At 32.2% G+C, this 19,723-nt stretch overlaps 1 protein-coding gene across 3 annotated transcripts in view; it reads left to right on the top strand.

The window, feature by feature from the left end:
• LOC142319837 (nucleolar pre-ribosomal-associated protein 1) overlaps positions 1-19,723 on the top strand; it is a 246,924-nt gene that overhangs the window by 108,638 nt on the left and 118,563 nt on the right. For all 3 annotated transcript variants that reach the window (XM_075357521.1, XM_075357512.1, XM_075357518.1), the window contains exons 14-17: positions 6,442-6,665; positions 13,432-13,560; positions 17,467-17,607; positions 19,053-19,252. In XM_075357521.1, coding sequence (XP_075213636.1) covers positions 6,442-6,665; positions 13,432-13,560; positions 17,467-17,607; positions 19,053-19,252 — 694 coding nt within the window. The remainder of the gene's footprint in view (positions 1-6,441; positions 6,666-13,431; positions 13,561-17,466; positions 17,608-19,052; positions 19,253-19,723) is intronic.

Below are 19,723 nucleotides of genomic sequence, written 5' to 3'. Positions count from 1 at the left end.
AAAAATTAAAATGTTATCTTTCCTCTACACTAATGGCTTAACTTCCACTTAATTATTCAGCAAGTTATTAGTGTCTAACTGCAATTAATCTTGCCTCATAAACATTCTTAATAAGGAAGTTTAAAGAGGGAGAGTGCTACATTGTATTGACATAGCTCAGAATTTTATTTTTATAATGTTCTTTAAAATGTTTTCAATAATGATTTGAACTTCTTTAGACTATTCTACAAATCATGAAATAATTTTAAAAAATTCTGGTTCTATGATGCTTTGATGTTACTTTTTTAATTAATATCTGTAAGGTAACTTCTTAACAGGAATTTATGTAAGATCTGAAAGAAGTGATTGTTTTCTGGATTCTCTTCTGCTGGAAAAAAAATCAGTGGGTCCTAATTATCACAGAAACATTCTATACATTGTTTGATGATCTTTTAGATGATGAAATTTATATATAATACATGTATATATATATATATATATATATTTTTTTTTTTAAAAGCAATTCTTTTAATAACCATATTCCTCTGTACCAATACAAATTAATTTATTTTTAATAGATCAACCCTAACTACAGAATAACTGAAATAGGATGACTTACCTTATTTCATTACATAAACAGAAGCGCTTTTGCAAACTTGATTCACTTCATCAGCTGGATTCATTTATATATATATAAATAAACATTATAAACTTGCAATCCATGATAATATACCAGTTATTTATTTATAATTTTTTGTTAAAAATATTTTAAACCAATTAAATTTTATTAAAAATCTTTAAATTAGATTTAACTTATACTTTAAAATCTTATATAAAAAATTTTTTTAAACTTTTATTTAAATTAGAAATTTATTAAAAATTATAATCAAAACAAGAGATAAAAAACATAAAATATAAAAAATTGTTTAAATTTACAAAGATTAATCAATTAAAATCAATTAAGTTAAAATTAAAATGTAAAAATATAAATAAAACCAAGATAAAAGTTAATTTTTTTTAAATATTTTTTTATATTCTATATCTTTTATCTCTTTTGATAATATTAATTTTTTTTTGTCTTCATTCATTTGACTGGTTTCATGCAGCTCTCTAAGATTCCCTATCTAGTGCCAGTTGTTTAATTTCTGTATATCCCCTACATCCTACATCCCTAACAATTTGTTTTACATATTCCAAACGTTGCCTGCCTGCACAATTTTTTCCATCTACATGTCCCTCCAACATTATAGCGACTATTCCAGGGTGCCTTAATATGTGGCCTGTAAGTCTGTCTCTTCTTTTAAATATATATTTCCAAGTGCTTCTTTATTCATCAATTTGCCACAACACCTCTTTATTTGTCACTTTATCCACCCATCTGATTTTTAACATTCTCCTATAGCACCACATTTCAAAAGCTTCTAATCTTTTCTTCTCAGATACTCCGATTGTCCAAGTTTCACTTCCATATAAAGCGACACTCCAAACATATACTTTGAAAAATCTTTTCCTGACATTTAAATTAATTTTTGGTGTAAACAAATTATATTTCTTACTGAAGGCTCGTTTTGCTTGTGCTATTCGACATTTTATATCCCTCCTGCTTCGTCCATCTTTAGTAATTTTACTTCCCAAATAACAAAATTCTTCTACCTCCATAATCTTTTCTCCTCCAATTTTCACATTCAGTGGTCCATCTTTGTTATTTCTATTACATTTCATTACTTTTGTTTTGTTCTTGTTTATTTTCATGTGATAGTTCTTGCGTAGGACTTCTTCTATGCCGTTCATTGTTTCTTCTAAATCCTTTTTACTCTCGGCTAGAATTACTATGTCATCAGCAAATCGTAGTATCTTTATCTTTTCACCTTGTACTGTTACTCCGAATCTAAATTGTTCTTTAACATCATTAACTGCTAGTTCCATGTAAAGATTAAAAAGTAACGGAGATAGGGAACATCCTTGTCGGACTCCCTTTCTTATTATGGCTTCTTTCTTATGTTCTTCAATTATTACTGTTGCTGTTTGGTTCCTGTACATGTTAGCAATTGTTCTTCTATCTCTGTATTTGAACCCTAATTTTTTTTAAATGCTGAACATTTTATTCGTCTACGTTATCGAATACCTTTTCTAGGTCTATAAACGCCAAGTATGTTGTTTTTCTTTATTCTTCCTTCTACTATTAATCTGAGGCCTAAAATTGCTTCCCTTGTCCCTATACTTTTCCTGAAACCAAATTGGTCTTCTCCTAACACTTCTTCCACTCTCCTCTCAATTCTTCTGTATAGAATTCTAGTTAAGATTTTTGATGCATGACTAGTTAAACTAATTGTTCTGTATTCTTCACATTTATCTGCCCCTGCTTTCTTTGGTATCATGACTATAACACTTTTTTTGAAGTCTGACGGAAAATCCACTTTTTCATAAATATTACACACCAGTTTGTATAATCTATCAATTACTTCCTCACCTGCACTGCGCAGTAATTCTACAGGTATTCCGTCTATTCCAGGAGCCTTTCTGCCATTTAAATCTTTTAATGCTCTCTTAAATTCAGATCTCAGTATTGTTTCTCCCATTTCATCCTCCTCAACTTCCTCTTCTTCCTCTATAACACCATTTTCTAATTAATTTCCTCCGTATAACTCTTCAATATATTCCACCCATTTATCGACTTTACCTTTCGTATTATGTATTGGTGTACCATCTTTGTTTAACACATTATTAGATTTTAATTTATGTACCCCAAAATTTTCCTTAACTTTCCTGTATGCTCCGTCTATTTACCAATGTTCATTTCTCTTTCCACTTCTGAACACTTTTCTTTAATCCACTCTTCTTTCGCCAGTTTGCACTTCCTGTTTATAGCATTTCTTAATTGCCGATAGTTCCTTTTACTTTCTTCATCACTAGCATTCTTATATTTTCTACATTCATCCATCAACTGCAATATATCGTCTGAAACCCAAGGTTTTCTACCAGTTCTCTTTATTTCGCCTAAGTTTGCTTCTGCTGATTTAAGAATGATTTAAGAATTTCCTTTTTAACATTCTCCCATTCTTCTTCTACATTTTCTACCTTATCTTTTTTACTCAGACCTCTTGCGATGTCCTCCTCAAAAATCTTCTTTACCTCCTCTTCATCAAGCTTCTCTAAATTCCACCGATTCATCTGACACCTTTTCTTCAGGTTTTTAAACCCCAATCTACATTTCATTATCACCAAATTATGGTCGCTATCAATGTCTGCTCCAGGGTAAGTTTTGCAGTCAACGAGTTGATTTCTAAATCTTTGCTTAACCATGATATAATCTATCTGATACCTTGCAGTATCGCCTGGCTTTTTCCAAGTGTATATTCTTCTATTATGATTTTTAAATTGGGTGTTGGCAATTACTAAATTATACTTCGTGCAAAACTCTATAAGTCGGTCCCCTCTTTCATTCATTTTGCCCAGCCCATATTCACCCACTATATTTCCTTCCTTGCCTTTTCCAATGCTTGCATTCCAATCTCCAACTATTATTAAATTTTCATCTCCTTTTACGTGTTTAATTGCTTCATCAATCTCTTCGTATACACACTCCACCTCATCATCATCATGGGTGCTTGTAGGCATATAGACGTTAACAATCGTTGTCGGTTTAGGTTTTGATTTTATCCTTATTACAATGATTCTATCGCTATGCGTTTTGAAATACTCTTCTCTCCTCCCTATCTTCTTGTTCATCACGAAACCTACTCCTGCCTGCCCATTATTTGACGCTGAGTTAATTACTCTAAAATCACCTGACCAAAAGTTCCTCTTTCCACCGAACCTCACTAATTCCTACTATATCCACATTTGTCCTACCCATTTCCTTTTTTAAATTTTCTAGCCTACCAACCTTTTTTAAGCTTCTAACATTCCACGCTCCGACTCGTAGAATGTTATTTTTTAATTTTCTGGTGACCCCTTCCTTAGTAGTCCCCACCCGGAGATCCGAACGGGGGACTAGTTTACCTCCGGAATATTTTACCAAGGAAGGCGCCTCCATCATTGCTATATGAACATGCAGAGCCTCATTTTCTTGGAAAAAAAGCAGCTGTAGTTTTCCATTGCTTTCAGCTGCGCAGTACTCAGAGGACTGAGTGATGTTGATATGGCCGTTTAAGTCATTCTGACTCACGCCCCTAACAACTACTGAAAGAGCTGCTGCCCTCTTTCAGGAATCATTCCTTAGTCTGGCTCTCAACAGATACTTCTCCGATATGGTTGCACCTTCGGTCCAGCTACTCTGTATCCCTGAGCACTCAAGCCCCCTCACCAACGGCAAGGTCTCATGATTCATAGAGGAGGATATATATATATAAATTGTATATATATATTTATTTATAAAAATATTTTTCAATAATGTTAATATATTTTTATTTTACTATGTTAGATAACTCATTTGATTTAATTGTTTAAATTTTAGAAAAGACTATATGGTAATTAATTTTATCAAAAAGAACAAATACTAGCGACTATTAGATTAATAAGAGAAAATATTATTTTTATTATTTTAAGACTACCAAGAGGTTATACAGTATGATGTTTGTGAAAAGTTAAGAATATTTTTGGTTCATAAGAAACTTTCTATAATTAATTTATGAGTATTAGCTTTTTTGAAATCATTTTAATGTATTTTTCAATTAATATTTAGTAACTAAAAAGAAAAGTTGTAGACATGACATTGGTTTAACTTCTTTCTAATAGAATTCTGAACCAATAATCTTTTTTATCAATGAATTGTTTTACATATATTTTTTAATAACTTATTCATTTTAAACAACAGAGCATATTCAATCATGGCACTTAGTATTCTATTTGTTTAGATCAAAATTTAAGTGATGTGATCTTTAATTCTTTCTTTTAATTTAATCGTAAAAAAAGGTGCAGGGCACAGACTCTTAATCATCCTATTCAAATATATGTTTGTGAAAATAAATATTACTTAACCTTTAAATCATCTACATTCATTTACAGAACTGGCAATCAGTACAATGCATTAGCTGTGCAATTAAATGCGCGGCTAGATTTATACATAAAAATGGTCCTTTGGGCTGAATGCGAAATTGTCGGATAAATGTGGCTAGACAAGTGTTAAATAAGTATTAGTTGAGTGTCATATAAGTCTTGCATTATTTATTATGTTACATTTGTTACTCAGGTACATTTTTACACATTGCATCATTCAGATAACATAACTGTTCATCAGCCAATCAGTCAATGAATCAATTACTTAATAGAGTTTCTTATTTTTGTTCTTGTTATTATATTTATAAGACATACAAAATATATTAGAAGATTTAAAATCAACTTTAACCACTTTAAAGGTCAAACATTCTGTTGTCAAAACTTTTACCTCAAGGATTCATACATACGTTAATAATTTTATCCAACAAATCCATGATAGCTATTCTCTAAAAATTAACTTAAGAAATTTAATGTGGTTGGCTTAAAAATATGATATTCAGTCTTAAATTGAGGAATTTAAACAGTGATTATCACATATAAGCACTGCTTTGCCTTGTAGTTTTAAGTTGATCCATAAATAATCCTATAATATCTGCAGCAAAACTCATTTCCAAAGACATTTAGTATTTGATAATAGTGGTTTAGAAATAGTTTTTCTTATTATGAAAAAATGTCAATTTCTGCAATATGAGTTCAAAAAATTGCAATAAAACTTTACCATTGTTAAGCCATCGAAATGCTGTATGATAGAGAGATCAGGATATTCAGCTTCTGTTTCTGTCAAAAAATTGCACAATTAAGGATGGTTAAATCCATGAGAGCAAATGAGGTTTATCTTTGACAGAATTGGTACAAAACACATGACAGATATAAATATTTCCCACCAAGTGTCTGCTGGTGAGTAACAAAATTATAACTGTAGGCTTTGAACATACTACAATTTCACAAGTCTGGTAAATGATTCCACTAAGCATTTTTCTTTTACATATACATTTTTTACAACTTATACATATTTTTTACAACTGTCAGTTATAACACATGTTAACTGATTCAACTTCTGATTGTTCTTTGTTAAAGTTTTTTCAACTTCCTTAAAAATACTTTCTCCTGTAGTTGTTCTATACAAAGTACTCATAAAAGCTAAGTAAATGCTGAGTTTCATCAGCCACTCGAGTGGCTGATGAAACTCAGCATTTACTCAGTATCTTTTATTTGGAGTAATGTCTATCAACTCATCAAGAGCGAAGGGAAATGATTTAAAATTAGGTTAGTGTTATTTATGTAAAAAAACAACTGAGGAATTTATAATTTTAATGTAATATGAAATACTTATTAGTTAATTTTGTTAATTCTGCATTGCAATGTAGAAATTAACAAAATTTCTGTTTTTACATTTTTTCTAAATTAAAAATTTTACAAATTCTACTTCTTCATTTTTGTATCTGTATACTTTTTTTTTTATAGATTCTTGGAATACTGAACAGCTGTGATGGGTATAGTCCCAAATTGCTTTTACATTTATGTGTCTTCTATTTAACACAATTATACCAACGTAGTAATCTTACTGTTGAAATTGTTCAAAATGTTGTAGAGATTATTTCAAAACTGTTAAATTGTATGGATCATTCATCACAGGCTTTTATTTCAATGCTTCAAGGTGTATTGATGCATCCTTTAATTACTGATATGTAAGCATTATTTTTATAATTATTTATTTACTAATTTGCAATTATTTTATTATTCTTTATATTATTATTTACATAAAGCATTGTTTGTGTAGATATACATATATATATATATATATATATATATATATATATATATATGTTACATGTTCTTACAAGGGAATAATGAAAGAGACAAATGACTACAGTGGAAGAACAAACAGCATGCTGTTTGCGAGAAAAAAATGTTATTTTCTGAAACAGAAAAAATACAATGGATGTTAATACAGTGTGGTAAAAAGTATACTAACCATACAAATTTTTATAAGTGGATTGAATAGTTTAAATTGGCAGAACAAGTGTCAGCGATTTTTATCGTAGTGGAAGATATGTGGAACTTTCATCTCATGCTTTGCAAAAACATATTAATTATCTTATTTGCAAGGACAGAAGAATATAAATGTGGGAAATTGTTGAAATTTGTAATGTATTTATCGGCACTGTTTATTCTATTATCCTTGATAAACTAAATTACCACAAAACGTGTTGAAAGTGGTTTTCAAGACAGTGTTCCAAGAAATTTTTCTCAGATTTATAAAGATACCGAAATTCTCATTTTACAGAACTTAAACAATGGTTTTTACCAGAAAGTAATGGTTTTTTGTTAAATGACATGGTGAAACATTGATTCATCATTTTGAGCTAGAATCCAATCATCAGATTATGGAATGAAAACAAAGTTCTGAGTTCTATTATTTATTTTTTTGGTAGGAAATAAAAGGAAACCCTCAATAGGAGGAAATATCTTGGTTCTCTCTCAAAATATGTAATTTTCCTGTATGATAACACCTGTCTCCATACTGCTGAAAAGACATAGGAAGCTATTCAAAAGGTGGTTCGAGAGTTGTTGCCACATCCACCTTACAGCCTTGATCTAGTACATCAGATTTATCTTTTTTGTTTGGTCCTCTCAGTGACTTATTTTGTTGCACCAAGTTCACCGGCAATGAGCAGGTCAAGAATGGCTCAGACATCAAAGTGAACAATTCCAAACTACTAGAATAGAAAGTACACTGAAAGATTGGAAAAGTGCTTAAATGTAGCCGGAAATTATGTTAAAAAGTAGTATTAGTTTCATTGATCAATCCTGTGTAGACGTATGCATGCATGTGCGGGGAGATATTAAAGTGTGGACATGGCTTCATATTTCAAAATTGAGGGATACTAGTAGGGGGAAATGAGTGGGGATCTTTATAGTTAAAAAATATCTACTTGGTATTTGAAATTTCTGTTCCCCCATCTTTGATATGCCATGTTAATTCCAAACTTGTTTTTTTAAATAGGAAGGTTTACAAGAAAAATTGTTCCTTGATAGATGCCTTCATTTTCGAGTTACAAGTAATCAAGTTACAAAAACAGAAAAATCATGTAGTAATAAAATGAGGTAAAACTACGATAGTTATTTTGTACTTTGTATTAGCTTCAGAATTACATCTAATAACACAAACTTTTAACAATTAATGTTAGAATTAGTGGTCTAGACACTAATACCGTATTGATACCCAAACTGTATTAATACCGTAGTTGCCCAAATCTAAGACACCCTCGATTTTAAGCTGCACCATAAATTCTCAAATAGTATTCGTGAAAAAAAGGTTGATAAAAATAATAATGGGTGGTGTTGGCTGATTCTGGTGTGGTGTTATTAGTTTCCTGTAGTACAGCAGCAGTATATATTAAGGGTACAGGGCCCGCCTATGTATGGTGGAACTGGCAAGAGTAGTGATGTTTAGTATATATCTTCGACTTTTTAGTTTATGCGAGAATGGATGATGATTTGGTAGAGGAAATTGCCAGATGGAGGTCGAAAATTATCGTGGATGGCGAAGATTTTAATGTTAAGGCAAAGAATTGGGGGTCAATCACTGATGATTAAAGAGGTAAGTTCTTGACCATCAGTAGTCAATTGAAGAGGCGAAATGACATTTGAGAGAGGCGGAGTGGGGGGTCTTCGTCCTGGATCTCACATTTGTCAGCATCAGAGGCTTGTAGAGTTTGATAGGATAGGAGGTGTTGGGGAAAGAGACCCTCAGTGACCACCAACTAATTACTTTTGAAATTGCTGACTTCCAGGAAGAACAAGCAGGCACCTGGAGAGTGAGATTCCGTCCAGGCAGTGTCAAACAGTTCAGAGCGGCTGTTGATGCTGAACTTGCTATAACGAAGCCACATATTTGAATGAGCTAACGGACACAGTATTCAGAGTGGGCATGGAAATGGGTGTAATTTTTAAGTATAAAATACTGGGCATGTAGGAGTATATTGGTGGTTCCCCGAACTCGCCAAACTGAGAAGAAGATGGGCGACAAGTAGGCGGTGCCTCAAGAGAATGCATTGGTGGAACAAGAACACTGAAGAAGAGCTCAGCAAGTTAAGATTTGTAAGACAGAACTTTGGAGGAGCAATTGATGTGTCCAAAAAACGCAAGTGGCAGCAATTGTGTGATGCTGTGCAAGTTGATCCGTGGGGTGACGATGTCTGTTGTATCATCACAAAAAGGTTTGGAAGAAGGCTGCTTCTCCTGTCTGAAGGTGTGCTGAAGAAAGGTGTTGACAGACTTTTTCCGAAAGGAATGGAGTTTCAAAGGAAGGAGATTGTGGTGCAGGACCTGAGTGAGGCAGCTAAGTTGATTAAAGGCAGCAAGATTCTGGGGCCGGATGGAAACCTCCCGGAGGTCATAAAAATTGTGGCCAAGATGGTGCCTGATGTGGTATTGCGTGCAATGAATATGATATTGGAGATGGAATGAATACCTGAATGGTGGAGGGGTGCAAGGTTAGTGATGTTGAGGAAGAATGCATAGAGTTTAATCGAGGTGCTCAATTGTGGTAGGATCCCGGGTGGCTAGGGTTTTGGCTTAGGCATTGGATTGGTTGGAGGTAGGCGCATTGACATCATGCCACAGTTATATTGGTATTGTTTGTGATTTGCTTTGGGGCTTCTGCTGGTAGGGGTGGCCGCTTTGCCGGGGTATGTTAACCTATGTGGCCAGGGGTGTGGCTTCTCTCTACTAGTGGTGGTTGTGATCATGACTTGGTAATGCCACACGAGACACCATGATGTGAGCGGGTGGGGGTGTGGGGTTTGTCCCTGGCTCTTGCATGGACTGGAATGAGGTTGCATTCCTTTTGTTAGGTGACCTAAATTGGTTGACTTAATTGGGTGTAGGTCTGAATCTCTATGTTGTGTAAGACATAATTTTGATTGGTATGAGTGTAGCACTGATTTAAATTTAAACTCATTCGTTTTCTGAGGCATTCACAGTCACGAACAGTGCTGTCAAATCTGGACTAGGTGTGGAGTTCGCGCTTCCGCAGTTTCGGTCAGTTAGTTTGAGGGAATCATGTTATGTTAGATGTGAAGATGTCTGTTTGAGGCCTACGTGAAGGTGAAATTTGATTTGTATTTGATTTTTTTGTCTGCCGAGGCATTTACATCGGTGGCATCCTGACCAAGGCCTGGCTGATGACTGTGAGATGTAATCAGTTAGAGGGTCTAAAGACGACCTCCAGTAAAGGCCCTCAGGGCTTGGAATGGAGGGGGTGGTGGGGCAACTGGTAACATCACAAGGTGGGTGTCTTCCCCATACGGGGTTGGGATGAGAAAGAATGCTGGTCCTACAACAGCACAGACATCATTTAGACCACTTTGTTTATTAAATTGCTTTGTGAAATTATTTGAAAGACTGGTTCTCCGGAGATTGAACGATGGTGTAGAGATGGCAGGGTAACTTTATGTGGACCAATTAGGTTTATGGCCCGGGCGTTCGGCAATTGATGTGATCGGGTGCATGATGAATATTGTACAACAATTTCAGCTGCGGAGAAATTCATTGGATGTGTAAACTGTATACATTAAGTAATGCCGGATAACCAATTATTAATAATCACTTCCTTATTTACTTTCAAAATTTACACTTCATTAATTAAACATTACAATGAGTTATAATAATGTATGTTTTTAGTTATGTTCACATTTATTCACATTTTAAATATATATGAAATATGTCTAGCTAGACCAATAATAATTTAGTGATGTTGTTGCCAATACATCTTAAAGGAAAGTAAATATAATTAATTCTAAAGTATAATTAATTCTAACAATAATTAAGATCAGCTGGTTCATTCACAAATAAGAAGAAAGAAGAAGATGACAGGATATGTTTGCATTAAGCAAGAGGACAAAGAAAACAAATGAATCTGAACAAATATTCGATCAGCTATACAGAGAATTTGGAAGACTAGAGAGATAGGAGTGGTTATGATCTTAGATATACGCAATGCATTTAATGAGCTGCCATGGGAAGTTGTATTTCATGAACTAAAAGCCAGATGAATCCCGGCATACCTGCAAAGGGTGTTGCATGAATATTTTAAGGACAGATACATGATGGGGAGGTCAGAAGGTGGTGAAACGAAATTTCCAGTGGAGAGGGTGTCCTCCAGCATTTGGTGCTGGGTCTTGCCCTGTGGAGCATTGCTTTCTATGATGTCCTAAGGCAGCACTACCCGGCGGGCGTCACTCGGTGGTGTTCGCCAATGATTTAGCACTTGTTATTGTGCGCGTGGTTAGGAGGTGGCTAATAGCTAATTTTTCTAATGGTCTACAGCTTGCTGAAGACAAGGTGAAAGTGGTTGTTATGGCTAGGAGGCACAGACTAAATCCAGTACATTTTAGTGGGAAACACGATGGTCCTAGGGTGGCTGGGCTAGGGAGCCCAGTTGCGAAGTATTTAGGTTATGGCTGGACAAGCACCTGTCCTTTATTATACATGAGGAGGCAGCAAGAAAGGGTGAAAATGTGGTGCAGATGTTCAGCAAAACTATGAGGAATAAGGGTGGTCCTCAGATGGCGAAGAGGAAACTGTTGGCCAGAGCACAGTCTTCAGTAGTGCTATATAGAGTTCCTGAATCGCTGGGAGTGTTGTAGAGGGCCAAGAATGTGAGGCGTTTGGTTATGGAACAACTTAGGTTAAATATATTTATCATTGCGGGGTATCATATGGTCAGTGCTGAGGCAGCATTGGTTATAGCTAGGGTGCCGCTGATAGACTTACAAGCACAAATGAGAGCTTCAATAGTGGCTGGATGGGACAGAAAGGAAACAACTGATAATCTTTACATGGCTTGGTGTGAGAGATGGTGGGATTCAAACAAAGGAAGGTGGATGTATGGGCTCCTTGTAGGTGATGTCAGGAACTGGATGGAGTGAAAGCATGGTAACACACCCAATTCCTATCTGGAAATGGATGTTTCCAGGACAGTGTACAGAATGGGCAGATTCAATACAAGTTGTTGTCATGATTACGGCGGGCTGGATACAGCAGAGCATGTAGTGTTCTTTTGCCCTAGATGGTGTGACTTAAGAGTAGTGCTTGAGGGTCAGGGTATGGAGGGGGCCAACAATATAATTGATGTGATGCTCAGCAGTAGCGACAAATGGGAATGTATCTTGATTATAATCGCAACAATGATAGGAGAGAAGGCCAAAGAGGAGATGCAACGACAGGCTGAGGAGATGCAGATTGATAGAGACATGGAGTTTGATAATGGGTGATCAAAGTGGGGTAGCTTCTGCAGGTAGGGGGAGGGGAGCTCCTCGGAGTCGTTGCTTGTCGATCACCCCCTGGGGATGCCTTCCAGTATCTAGATTTGGATAGTAGAGCGCCTGGATGATCATGAAGGGGCTGTGTACATACTATATGGTTTAGATCTGGCCCCTGCATGATAAGATGATAAGAGGGGGGAGGTTTTTAAGCAGGTGAGAGCCCCGCATCCGTCAGTGAGGGCCTGACAGTGGCTGGCAGAGCTTTTTCCTCCCCCTATGGAATAAAAAAAATAATAAGATGTATTTACAAAGAATCTTTTAAGAAAAAATAATAAGAATTACTTCAAAGGAGTATATAAAAATAACTAGATAACTTGATAAAGTTAATTACTAAAAAAATAAAAATAAAAAATTGCAATATGTACATAATTCCCTTTATGTAATCTAAATTAATAAATATTAATTACAGTCAGATAAACATTTACTTTCACTATCACTCTGCAAGTGGTATCAACGTCATCATTATCCCACATAGATCGTCTTCTGTTCCATCCATGGCATTTGTGATGCTGCATTTTTTAAAGGATTGAGATATTATTTTATTCAGGATTTTATTCCAAGTAATAAAAACCCATTCCGCTATTGTTGAAGAACTGACTTTTTTATTTTTCTGGAAGCATTTAAAGGATGGTTTACTGAATGTAATCAGTTTTTTTATTCTTTTCTTATGTGGTCTCTGAAAGCGTTCATAATACAGACATCGAGTGGTTGGAATTGGGTCATACTGCCTGGATTATCTAGAAGTCAGAATTTTCTTTTTTTAATTTATTTTTCACTGAACCTGCTAAATGCTTTTTAAATGGATGTTTAAAAAAAATTCCTATTTAAAAAAAAAGTTTGATTCAGTTGTGGGGATCCAAGATGGTGAAGAAAATTTAAAGCACACCTGTAGTAATTTGTAGATTTCCAAGCAAGTAATACAGAATCATTTTGAATAAATAATGAATACAACTTTTTGGGAAAGATCTTTTGTTGTATAGTTTGATTATAATACATTTTGATTAATGATTTAAATTGCCTAAATATTTTTATTTATAGATTTTTAAAGGTATAACTCTTAGAGGATTTTATTCCAGTTATCTATTATTATTATTATTCTAAGTGAAATATTTAATTTTTTCAGGTTCCAGCCTTTGAAAAAGGATTTATTTATTGTTCTAACTAAGGTAGTGATTTTATTTGCTAATGCAGCAAATCAATTTATTAAAGATAACAACATTTTGAACAATGTACTTATGCCTTGCAAAAACAAGTAAGTGTTTTTGAATCCGTAATATATTCTCATTTTTATATCAGTATAATCTAATATAGTTGATTATTTGTAATATAATTATTTTCTTAAGTGATATAATACTGTTTGTTGATATTACTTGGGCTATTCAGAAATTAACTTTCAATTGGCTATTAAAAAAAAAATAAAGAAAAAAGTTATTATATATTACATAACTGTATTTCTTCACCACATATGTAACACCCACATTTAGTGAACTATCTTTCCATGACACTCGTTTTTAGTGATCATTGTCAAAAAACCATTTTGTCAGGTCAACCATTAATAATAATTAATCGCATTCATGAGCTCTTCATTGGTTTCAGTATACTGGATTGTCAACCAATTTTTCATACTGGTAAAAAGATGCACCCACTGCTGTGACTGTGTGGGTGTTGGATATTGAAAATGCTCCATTTGATTTGGAAGAGTAGAGCCATTGTGTAATCTGTGGAGTGGGGCTGTACATTGTCTTGCAGAACAATTATACCCTTTATGAGCATCTTTTATTGTTTACTATAGATTAAGCTTTAAGGCGTCTTTGACATTTTGCAGCAGCTTCTGACATGGTTTTAGGTTCTACAAACATTTTCAGCAAAATTCCCTTATAGTTCCAAAGCACTGAGAGCATAATTTTTATTATTTATATTATACATTTTTGTAGAATAATTATATTCATTATTTATATAATCATTTTTTATTAACTTTCTTATCAAAACAAGGCTACTAGTTTTTCATTTTTTTAAATCTGGCCAGGAATATTGTGTTTTCCATTTTTAATCCTTTATAAAATTAATCTGTTATGTGTAACTAATTGGGTGGTTAATTGCAGTTTCTACAATAAATTAAGTAAAAAAAATCAGCCATTCCCAAATGAAATAACTAATCCTTTTAAATGGTTAAGTACTGAAAAACTGTTAAAAATTAGTTATCAGGCAACTCAAAAAGATATTTTAGGAATTTTTTTTGTGAGTTTCTTGCTAAATGTAAATTTTAGTTTCCAAAAAAAGAACTTTTCTATAGTTTTTTCTTCACTTTTTAAAGAAAAGTTTCATTAAGGAAATGAAATGAAACTAAATAGAATAGTGATTGGAGAGTAAATTATGACCATGCTTTATCGTTAGTATGAGTCCATGTTAATTTTACCAATTCAATTTTACCAAACTTAAACTCAAACTAATCAACAATGATATAATAAGCCAAGTATAGAAAAGAAGTAAATGTAATTTGTCTTGAAAGAGTGCATACATTCTAAAAAACAATAACTATCAGAGTTATTAATGAATAAATCGTTCATTTAGATTCTTTATAATGATGAATAAGTGAAGCCAAAAGTCAACACAATAAGATGGCACAAAAGTCAGCATCATAAGATAAACTGAATAGAGGGCTTACTGTGTTCTGTGATCGAGAATAGAGTATATGGGTCCATGTGTGTATGTGTACATGTTATGAAAGAAGAAAAAAATTTTGTTTGTAATAGATAATTAAGTTGTGAGAAAAAGGTGGGCTGTGGTAGGTATAGAGTTCAAACGGGAAGAGAGCTGTATCGTAAAAAAAAATAAGTAGCAGCATGTTTGAGAATATGGTACATGCATCCATGTGTGTATGTACACATCATATCACTGACAGCTCCAGAAGAAGGTTACAAAAAATATGCTGATATTTCTATTCATATGTTGATTTATAAGATCTGATGGAGTATTACATTGTTGTTAAGGACACATATTAATTTTGAGAGAAGAATAAGAATTGTTGGTCCCTTTTTATGCCAAAGAGAGTATAATGGAAAACAACTTCTTGAGTATGATAGAAAGTATGGAGTCCTGGGTATGCAGTCCCCCAAATACTGGGGAATTCCAGTTTCCAATTAGAGGAACTTTTCCACATTTTACCGCATTTGTGTAGGATTACCTAAACAGAACATTTTCTCAGTGATTGGTCAGGTGAGAAGGGTGGATAATTTGGTCTCCATAGTCTCCAGATCTTACCCTTATAGATTTTTATTTGTCCTTATTTGTATTGAGACAAGTGTTCTCTGTATAAATAAGAAGTATGGACTCTAAGACAATCATTGAACAATTTTACCATTTACGTTGAATGTTCTATATCGTACGTGACAAGAGGTTAAATATTGTTTTGGTGTCTGCTGCACAACTAAAGGAGTGCATACTGAATTCTACTAAGCAGGTATGATTCTTGGAGAATTTCTTTTCATTTTCAGGTATTTTTTGTCTTTGTCGTGCTTTGTTCCAAAACTATGACTGAAAATCCACCATTATTTTATGGGCATACTACATTTTATTGTTTCTTTTAAAAAAAAAGATTAGTTCTTTAAAAAGTGTGTTTTTGAGGTTCATATTGTTCCTATAACTTTGCTTAGGTACTATTTTAGTGCAAAATAGAACTGCTTCATACCTTTAAAATATATCAGTGAAAGTTGAACTAAAAGTTGAACAATGCAGGTAACAAATTTTATTTATTACCCAAAAAAGGAAAATTAAAAAAAAAAATTGTGTAGAAATTATTTAAATTTTACTTGCTTTAATTATTTGCTCCTGAGATTGTTAACTAAACTTCACTGTAAATACATCACAAAAAACTTGTTAACTAAACTTCACTGTAAATACATCACAAAAAACTGTCCTCAAAAAATGGGAGGTGCAATCTTGTCTCAAATTTTGGAAAAGTTTGTTTAAAGAACATTTACAACTCTGTTTTAATTTTCATTGCTTGAACATTTTTATAAAGTACTCTCAGAAGTAATCATAAAAACCAGTTATTCTAGTTAGAAAGCGGAACTCTTCCCTATTCGAGAATAAAATTAAACCTTTCTAGGAAATTTATTTGAAATTTTATATTTGTTCATTGAAATTTTTCACTAAAATGGAATAATATTTAAAATATAAAAAATGGAATGGTATTAAAAATATTTATTTATACATTCAGAGTAACAAATTTTTAAAGAGGAGCAAGTTAAAATTTTTCTCCTGAAACATTTTATTTCATGAAGAAAATTTAAAAAATGTTTTTCTGAGTGAGTAGCACTAAAAATTTGTTCATAATTAATAGTGGCCCACTGGTAAATGTTTAAAGTTAAGAAGTAGTAGCAAACATTGATAAAAATTCTAGTCATTTGTCTTTGCTGTGCATAATTAAAATAATTATTTCTTCAAATTTCATTAAGTTATGTTTCATCTGTAATTCCGTATAAAGAATACAACAGACATAAACAAGATGATAAGAGTGAATTGAAATAAATAGACCACTGAAGCAAGTTCTTTTGCTTCAGTTTTACATGAAAACAAAAAAAAGGAAAATAAACTGCATTTTAGGAATCTTTGGACATAATTTTAATTATTTTTACAGCATAATAGATAATTCTTATTTTAAGCTACAATGAAATCATCATTCTCTACGTATAATACTTCAGTAACAATGAAACTTTTTATTTTATTGCTGATGTTAAAATTCTTTAGTTTTTTTATAAATGAAAGATCTGAATAAAATTTATTCTTGTGTAAATTTAATTTATGCGGACCATATGTAGTTATCATCTCTTACAGATCATGACTTAGTAAAGTGTTACTAAATGAAAAATTAAGCTGTAAAATACTTAATGCTCGCTCTGTGTTTGAGCTTTACTACTTATCCATCAGCAGTGTTATTGGAATAAATTAATGCATAAAATCATTCCCAAATTTTGATAAAAAGAATGATGAAAGAATCAAGGGTTCCTGAGTTTTAGATCGACATCAGTATATACAAACAAACATATAATGGATATTCCGATGTGTAAAGGTCATCATTACATTAACATAATTTAACATTATATAAATTTATATAACATTATATCTTATATGATGGTTGATTTTGCAAATTTTTCAGATTGATGCGTGCTTTACTTAAAAAAATAAAAAGAGAAAAAGGATTAAAGATTTATAATTTGTCGTTAATATTAAAAGAATTCTCATTGTCTGAAGAAGATATACAGACAGTTTTTTCTCATCTTATTAATCTACCAATCAGGTGATTATTATTAAAACATTAAAGTTGTTTTTTTTTGTAAAAGTAAAAGGTTACTCAAAGATTGACTTATTTCAAGTATATGTGTTTTTATTTTTACAAATAAAAAGTATTTAAACTGTTAAAATTGTGATGCACAAAAATTTGACCTAAATATTTATTTTTAATATAATATATCTTTAATATAAAACTTGATCTTTAATATTTAGAAGTTATTAATTCCAAAAATGTCATGCAGTTGCATTGTTTCTATTCATTTGGCTTGGGTATTAAATCAAAGGACCGTTTTCATTTAAATTCACTTTTAGATGTTTATAAAAATCTTCAGTCTTGATTAGAGCAAACGATTTTGAACAATCTGGATTTTGTGAAAATAATTGCTCTAATTTGAACATACTACAATTTTTGTAGTAACAGTTCACTTTAATATACAATGAATAGAATATTTCAGAACTTTAACTCTTGGTAAAAATCATTCCCTTATTAAATCTTGATAAAGTAACATTGCCCAGTAAGAATTGCTGTGTGGGGGTATTCTTCATAAATAATACTTTGTCATTTGCATTAGCCTGTTATAATTCATTAAATTACAGCTGTTTATTTTGATTTCATAGTGTTTTTTTTTTTTTTTAATATCTGAGGTGGCTTATATTCATGAGCAGCAAATCAATATTAAATTTTTCTTAAAAATTTGGGAAACACTTTTGGAAATTATGAAATGATGAATTCTAAACTGATTAGTAAGTGAGTTATGCACATTTTTACGTATGGTTAGTCAAATTTAACGACACTATTAATCCAAAACATGATTAGATTAACGCATTCATGAATGAATAAAGAAAGATAAATCATGATGATTAAAGAAAGAAAAACACACCGAAGTAAATAAAATGTTTTTGATTTCATTTTTAAATCTTATCTAGAACTGTGCTGAAGTAATCAACAATCATATTTTACGATTGAATTGCTATCAATGAATACTTTCACTGCATACATTTATGAATAATGCATTGTGAACATCATTGGATAGTTTAAGAAACAGCAGAAGAATGTAGCATAGGAACAGGCTAAAGCCTAAACATAGGCAAACAATGTCAAGTCTAAAGCCTTGACATTATTATAAAAAAATTAGAACGTATTGATGTGATGCAAAGTTTCTCCCACAGTCAAAAGTCTTATTCGATGACTTTTTGGCACAAACTAAGGAAGTTGTTCTACCTCATCCACCCTGAGATCTTTCATAAATCTGTATTTTCTAAACTGAAATCTTTGTTGAAAGGATGGTGATTTGAGATGATAGATCCTAAAAATATTCACAGATGGACTTATGTTCCTGTTAGAAAGCTACCAGGAAAGACTGAATTTTATGTTTTAAGTGCTAGGGAAGTTTATTAACATTATAAACTCATTGTATACAATAGTTTTTGATTTAAAGTGTTCTTTGTCAGTATACAAGAAGATGGCTGGTTTGATGTGGAAACATTGTTATTGAGTCAGTCTGCAAGCAATAACATTCTTCTTTCAGAAACTATCTTTTCAACTATAATACATCAAATGGTGCAACTAAATGGTGGTCCAAATCCTTTACAGCAAGCTTTTATGCTATACATTAAAAGATACCCTCATTACATAGAATACGTAAAAAGTGGTGAGTATTTTTCTTATGCTTTTTGTTATACATTTAGAATTTCTGTTGTACATTTAATTTTGTAGTTTCGATCATTTAGATGTTTATCATTATTTTTATCAATTGATGTTAATTGTAGTTAAGAATTACGTTTTAATTTTTTTGAAGTCTGTGCTAGTGTTTAAAAATAACTACCTTATAACTCAGTTTGCTTCTGACTTTGAAAATTCAGAATTTAAAGAAAAGCTGGATAAATATAATTATTTTTATTTTTTAAGTCAATGTTCTTTAGTTGGTTGTATTAAAAAATTGTCTTTTTATTTTAAAGTATGGATTGGTGTACATTAAATCTGTATTAAAATAAGTTGTTAATAAGAATTACAAATAAAATATAACAGAGTTCTCAGTGGACTCTAGGCAATTCTTGTTGCCAGTGGGGGTCCAGCTTCATCTTAATAAAAAAAAAAAAAAATAAGAAAAGGAATTTAGAGG

This window comes from Lycorma delicatula, chromosome 1 (genome assembly GCF_047948215.1).
Source record: "Lycorma delicatula isolate Av1 chromosome 1, ASM4794821v1, whole genome shotgun sequence".
Taxonomy (NCBI): Eukaryota; Metazoa; Arthropoda; class Insecta; order Hemiptera; family Fulgoridae; genus Lycorma; species Lycorma delicatula.
This window is presented reverse-complemented; position numbering and strand designations above follow the sequence as displayed.